At 63.2% G+C, this 6795-nt stretch overlaps 1 protein-coding gene across 1 annotated transcript in view; it reads right to left on the bottom strand.

Moving 5' to 3' along the window:
• Positions 1 to 4922: 4922 nt before the first annotated feature.
• The window catches only part of GGT5 (gamma-glutamyltransferase 5), a gene marked incomplete at its 5' end in the record, with an annotated part of 11112 nt that continues 9239 nt past the window's right edge, over positions 4923 to 6795 (bottom strand). The window contains one exon of the mRNA XM_015567215.1: positions 4923 to 6202. Within this exon, the coding sequence (XP_015422701.1) occupies positions 5853 to 6202 (350 nt within the window). The remainder of the gene's footprint in view (positions 6203 to 6795) is intronic.

Raw genomic sequence — 6795 nt, 5'->3', positions numbered from 1 at the left:
CCGCTCCCACAGCCCTTGCCCCCGCTCCCACAGTCCTTGTCCCCGCTCCCACAGTCCCCAGACTCCAGACTCCATGCCCCTGAGCTCTGACAGCTGCCTCCCGCCTAGCCCTCCAGCGTCTGGTACTCAGCTGTCAATACCTCATTCCCGGCGTCCGCTGCCCATGCCCCGATGCCCGATGTACGGACACCTGGTGCCCCAACACTCAGCTGCCTTGAGCCCCAGACCCTGGGCCCAGCCAGGACGGTAGGTGGACCCCGGCCAGGGCATGGAGGGGTCGCAGGACCCCAAGCGAAGGGTCACCCTCCGAGCACCAGGCTCGTCGCCGACTCCCTGGACTGTCACGGGAACTGCCTGCCTGTGCAGGAGAAAACAAGCCGTAGTGCCCTCCCTGGTGTCCCGTGTTCGTGCTTTGGTTCCAGAGAGTTCCACACGCCTTTCAGGGTCCAGAGCAGCCTGGTCTGGGCCCTCCATCCACTGCCAGGTGACCTGGGTCAGGTCCCTCCTTGGCCTCGGTCTCTCCATCTGAGAAGTGGGTTGAGACAGGGACCCGGGTGGGGTGAGGAGGAAGGGTGTGGTGTCTGGGGTGCCACCCTGAGTGGCCAGGAGATGAGATGATGAGACGGAGCCAGCCTGCCCTCCCCGGTGCCACCACCTGCCCCTTCACCTGCAGAAAGCTGGCCCCGGGGCCCCCCACCCTGCCCTGGCAGTTCCCCGAAGCTGGGGGCACGCCCCACGTCCTCTGACCCGGGTCCATGTTCTGGGTCCCTGGGCACCAGACGCTGAGCGTGGAGCACAGGCCTCGTGCCACCGCTGCCCACCGGGGCCCCGGCCCCTCCTCCAGGGCCAGGCGGCTGGCATGGGAACACAGGCCAGGAGCCCAAGTTCCCTTTGGTAACGCGGGTCATGGAGGGCCTGACAGGGTAGGCTGTGCGCTGTGCGTGCCAGAAAGCACCGAGGAGGGTGGGGTTGGAGGCTGGTGCCCCCTGCGTGTGCCAGGCGGGCATCTCCATCTGAGGGGCGGGGGCCAAGGGGGTAGTGTACCTACAGGATGAAGAGCCTTAGGAGAGCCCTAGCCGGTGTAGCTCAGTGGATAGAGCACCGGCCTGCGGACTGAAGGGTCCTGGGTTCGATTCCAATCTAGGGCACGTACCTCGGTTGGAGGCTCGTCCCCGGCCTGGGCCTGGTCAAGGGCGTGCAGGAGGCAACCTGTCGATGTGTTTCTCTCACATGGATGTTCCCTCTCTCTCTCCCCCTCCCACTCGCTCTAAAAGCCAATGGGGTGGGGGGAGCACCCCGGAGGGGAGTGTTGGGTGAAGCCCTCCTCACTGTGGCTGCAGCACCAAGAGCGGCCACATGGGGGAAGCAGAGGGTAAGAATGGCTGCCAAGGTGGAGGCTGCACCAGGGCCCAGGCCACCGGGAGGAGGGCGCGGGCCCCAGCCTGCAGCTGGGCCACAAGCTGTGCTCAGAGCCTCGCCCTGTGCCTCTCAGCTGGGGCGCTGGGAGCCGTCCCCACGTCTCAGGAACTCGAGGCTGCACGGGTCACCCCAGGTCATCTAGCTGGCACTGACCGCCAGGTTGCAGCCCAGACCTCCCTGCCCCCAGAGCGCCCCCTTTGGCGAGGGGCCCTGGCAGAGGTAGGGCTGGGTGGCAGGGGCAGGTCTTGTCCGCGGGGTTTCTGGAAGTGGGCAAGAATACACAATGCGGGGGATTTGGGGGGCTCCCAGGGACAGGGCCCAGAAGAGGGAAGGAGGGGAGAAGGTCAGTGCCTCCTGCCCTTCCAGACCCCACCCCCACCCCCCCTTCTCCACCTCTGCTTCCAGCTCAGGACAGTGGGGCTGAGCGACCCACAGCTGCTGGGCGGGTACTTCCCTCTGCAGATGAGGGGGGCGGGGCCGGCCGAGCAGCCCAGCTGGCACTTGTCGGTGGGTGAGAGGGCAGTTTCGTGGTCCAGGCAGTCGGGACACGACACCGCCTGGGGGTTTGGGGGTTCGGGGGTTCACAGCTCCCACAACAAGCCCCAGAGGCCCCATGAGATTCTCAGCTGCCATGTGAGGGGCCTCCCAGGTGGAGGAGCAGGAGGTTGGGGCGAAGGGAGAGGAAGGGCCTGGCAGCCCAGGTTGCATCCCAGAGTGAAGCATGGCTTCCTCGAGCGCCCTGCCCGCGCCCCCCGCCCCCGCCCATCCCTCTCAGACAGGCCTAGAGCTGCCCTGCCCCTCCCCGGCAGGAGGAGGGGTGCGCTGTCTGGGCCCCAGCATCAGGCGTCCTCTGTGCCAGGGGCAGGCCAGGCTGGGAAGCCCCAACACCTGACAGGGTTTTCCCAGGGGCCCCCGGGGGACAGGGGCTCTGTCTGGGTCTGTGTGAGGGCGGAAGTTCCCGGAGCCCGGCATGGACTCCCCAGCGACATCAAAGGCGGGGACCACCCCCATTTCAGGGAAATGGAACCCCTGGGAATCAAGACCTCCAAGCCCAAGGCTCACAGTGCATATAAGAACCAATCGATGAAGGAATGCATCAATAAGTGGAACGGCCGGCTGGTGTGGCTCAGTGACTGAGCGCTGACCTGTGAACCAGGAGGTCAGGGTTCGGTTCCCGGTCAGGGCACAGGCCCGGGTTGGGGGCTGGATCCCCAGTGTGGGGCGTGTGGGAGGCAGCCGGTCGGTGATTCTCATCACTGATGTTTCTCTCTGTCCCTCTCCCTTCCTCTCTGAAACCCATAAAAACAATAACAATATTATTTTAAAAATAGGCGAGTAGATAGAGAAGATTTGGCTTATGTATACAATAGAATATTATTCCCTCATCTGTGGGAAAAGCGGAAACCGCGCCACCTGCAAAAACATGAGCCAGGCTGGAGGGCATTCTGCTAAGATCAGTCACAGAGGAAAACAAACAGTGCTCTCCCTGCTATGTGGGACCTCGGCGCCAGGCTCCTGCTTCTTGGCTCTGGATTCCTGATGTGCCGAACGGAGAACCGAGCGCCGGCACTGCCGCTAACCACACCGGTTAATGGAATGACACAGGCGGCAGGCGTACGGTCCTCTAGCCCCTCGTCTGCGTGTCGTATGGTGCTACCACCCCTGGTCAAGTCGCCTTCCCCCGAGTGTGTATTGTGAGTGAGAGCTGGGGGATTGTATAAATGCTTTTCTGCATTGACCGAGATGGCCAGTCTTTTTTTTTTTTTTTTCCTGTGGGTGTGAAAACGTGGCGGATTTCGTTGCTTGATTCTCCAAGGTTCAGCCCATCTTGCGTTCAGAGAGCACACCCACATCGGTGTGCGATAAGGTCTTTGTGATTGCGTTGGGCGCGCTTGTATTTGAGTTTCACACCCCTGTGTGGGAACGGAGTCAGCCTCTCCTGTTCCGACACGAACTGTCTTTGTTGGGCCCGGCCCTGGCGGCTCCGTGCCTGAGCGTCCAGCTAGGAGCCAGGAGGTCACGGTTCAGTCCCTGGTCAGGGCACAGGCCCCCCCCCCCCCTTGTGGGCTCGATCCCCAGTGGGGGGCGTCCATGATTCTCTCTCCTCATTGGTGTGTCTCTCCCTTCCTCTCTGAAATCAATGAAAACATCTTTTTTTAAAAAAAATGTCTGGGTTGGGTTTCTTCCCGAGATTCTGCTGGTCTCACTGGGAGAGCTGGGCCCCGGTCCCTCTCTGCTCCGCGGGGGAGTCTGTCTGGGAGGCTGTTTTCCTCGCAGCGTGGAGGGCGGTGTGTGTGTGGGAGGGGGGTGAGGGGGGGCAGGGAGGGCGCCTCGGGCCGGGAGCTAGTTCCTCCGCCTCTGGGATCTCGCTGCTGTTTTCACTGGAAAAGGCTGATGCGTGAATGCGGTTGAGCAACTTGCTTCTGAGTGGAAACAGCCATTTGCAGCTTTCTGAGGCCTAAGGCGTCAGAGCCCCGTGCATCTTCCCGATGCGTTCTGGATCTGACATTAACTATTTCAGTGTTTTAAAAGATTCGAAGGTCTTCCCCGCCCCCCGCCCAAGAGCACACCCGATGGATTATTCTTTTATTATTATTATTTCAGAGAGGAAGAGAGAGAGAGAAACATCGATGATGAGATGGGCTGCCTCCTGCACGCCCCACACTGGGGACCGAGCCCACAGCCCGGGAATCGAACCCCTGACCTTTCAGTTCACAGGTCGACGCTCAACCACGGAGCCCCGCCAGCCAGGCTGGAATGTTCTTTCCACCTGCTCTTTCCTTTCTTTCTGCTAAAGCCTCGAGGCCCCTTCTTTTGCTTCTGTGACGCGTTTCCCGAGTCCCCGAAGCCCAGCTGGCTGCTGCTTCCTCCCTCTGGAGCTTTTAAAATAAACGTTCACTTCTCAGCGGAGCTCTTGGCTCTGGGTTCTTCCTTTGCCGAACTCCAGAACCGGGTCCGACGTGGCCGGTCACAGCTGGAGCCATTTCGCTGCCAGCATCACGGTACCAAGGCCACGCGTGAGAGTTGTGGTGCCGGCCCGTGGGGGTCTGCCTCAGCCCGGCCCGTGGTGTGTGGGTTCCTGACTCCACGCAGGAAAGATGTCACACGCGAGTCCAGGTGACTGAGGGACCGTTTATTGAGCTGGGACCAGTGACACAGGGAGGGCTGAGTGTGGGAGCGCCCAGGCGGGCTGCCTCGCTCTGGGAGCCGGAGGAGAGGGGCCTTGGCCTGGCCGGTGTGGCACAGTGGTTTGGAGTGTTGTCCAGTACATAGAGAGGTGGTGGGTTCGAGTCCCAGTCAGGCCACATACCTAGGTTTCAGGTTCTATCCCCGATGTGAGGCAATCCATCCGTGTTTCTCTCTCTCTCTCTCTGAAATCGATAAAAAATTAAAAAACAGAGAACAGTCCTGGTCCTGGGGGAGCATGGCCCTGCCCGCATCCTGCTCTCGGCCCAGTGACATTGACCACAGCCCCCCCCCCCCCACACACACACACACACACTCAGTTTCCGCGTCAGGAGGCCTGTGTGTGGTGTTTTGTCTCTGGGCACAGGGAGTGCATCCTGCTTGGCCCAACGCCAGGAGGAGTGGGAGGCAGGACTCAGGGGGGCCCTGCCAGGGGGAGGGGGACCCCGATTCTCTCAGGAACCAGGAGGGGCGGGACCCCCAGGCCAGGGCGGCCCTGCCAGCAGCTGGCAAAGCCAGTCATGGTGGTTGGGGCTCCTGGGTCCAGATGAGCGGTTCTCAACTGGGGGTGGTTTGGGGCTGGTTGTTGGGGGTGGGGGTGCTGCTGCACCTAGTGGGGGAGGCCAGGAGTGCTGTGGGGACAGCCCCACCACAAAGAGTGTGTCACCCCAAGTGGTGCCAGGGGTGGGAGCATGGGCTGCTGGGCCGGGCCGGGGTCTCAGGTCTCACTGCGGCCAACGCTTTCCTGGCCCCGAAGACGAGAGGCAGAGACAGGCCTTGGCCAGGGCCCAGGCCGCACCCCTGCCTTCCTTTCCCACAACAGGGGGCCCAGGCGGCCCCACGTCAGAGCTCCAGCAAGTGGGGGGGGGCAGGGGCACTGCTTCTGCCCAGGGGAGGCCTGATGGGCCCAACTGCCTCAGTTTCCCCACATCTATGCTGGTGCAAAGGACGGTGGGAACCCATGCGTCTGCTTCCTGAGGGTCCCCTCCCTCCCCGAATGCGGGGGCGCCTCCTCTTTCACCTTGAACTGGAGGATGCACTGATGGGGAGGGGCCCACAGTCCTGGGGGGGAGGCTGGAGAAGCTGGAGGGACACGCAGGGCCACCGGCCCAGGGGGCGGGCGCGGGCCCCTCTGCCAGGCTGCCCCACCTCTTGCACCCCCACTGGCTCCCCGGCCAGGGGTCAGTCACGCCCTGACCCTCCACAGGCCGAGGTCGGGCAGATCCCGGCTCTGGGGAGCAGCCGCCTCAGTAGCCGGCGGCCTCCCCCTGCTTCCTGGGGTCCGAGACGGCCTGCACGCAGGCCCCGTCCTGGAACACGGCCTGCACCACGTTCAGGAAGAACTGCCGCACCGCCTGCTCCTGGCCCCGGCGCTCCAGCCCCTGCTTCACTTCCTGGGGGAGAGAGGGGGGCCCCAGGTGAGGACGCCTCAGACCTGTCTCCATGGCAACAGGGCCCAGGCCAGACCTGAGGCTCCGGGGGAGGTGAGGGTGTGGGGGAGGTGAGGGTCTGGGGGAGCCGAGGATGTGAGGGAGCTGAGGGTGTGGGGGAGCCGAGGGTGTCGGGGAGCTGGATGCCAGGCTGTCATCTCTGCATCCTCAGAGTCCAAGGTCCTCAGAGAATTGTGCTCACAGAGTAACCACAATTCAAGGTCAAGGTCAAGGTCCAGGTCCAGGTCCAGGAGGAGTGCCTGAGAGGACAGGTTCTGGGGGAGGGAAGGCCTTGGCTCCGAGAGTTTGAGCCCGATTGGCCAGCTCCTCGGCTCTGGGCCCACAGACGGGAGTTCCCAGGGACGACGCACCCGCGGGCTCAGGGCCCCTCACTCTGGTGGCGAGAGAGGCCCCAGGTCATGAGCGGCTCCTCACGGGAGGATCTCGAACCCCAGCTGGCTGACCTGCCCTGGGCCTGGAGCTTGCAGCCCTGAGAGCTGCCATGTTTGGAATTAGGTCCTGGCAAAGGGCGCTGCCAGCCCAGAGAAGCTTCCAGAAAGCTGACCGTCGTCCTCGGGTGGAGGGGGCGGGGCGGGCGTGGGGGGTGGAATTCAGCTCCGGGACCTGCTCGTGTCGGTCGGGGATCGGGGATCGAGGAATGTTCCTAAGAACAGCCCGGCGCGGCCGTGCCTCCCTCCCTCCCTCCCTCTCGAGGAAAGAACAAACTCCGACAAACAGATCTGCCCTTAAAGCTGCCGAC

The sequence above is a fragment of the Myotis davidii genome, unplaced genomic scaffold (genome assembly GCF_000327345.1).
Source record: "Myotis davidii unplaced genomic scaffold, ASM32734v1 scaffold43, whole genome shotgun sequence".
Classification (NCBI taxonomy): Eukaryota; Metazoa; Chordata; class Mammalia; order Chiroptera; family Vespertilionidae; genus Myotis; species Myotis davidii.
Note: the sequence above shows the minus strand (reverse complement) of the source record. Positions and strands in the feature narration are given on the sequence as shown.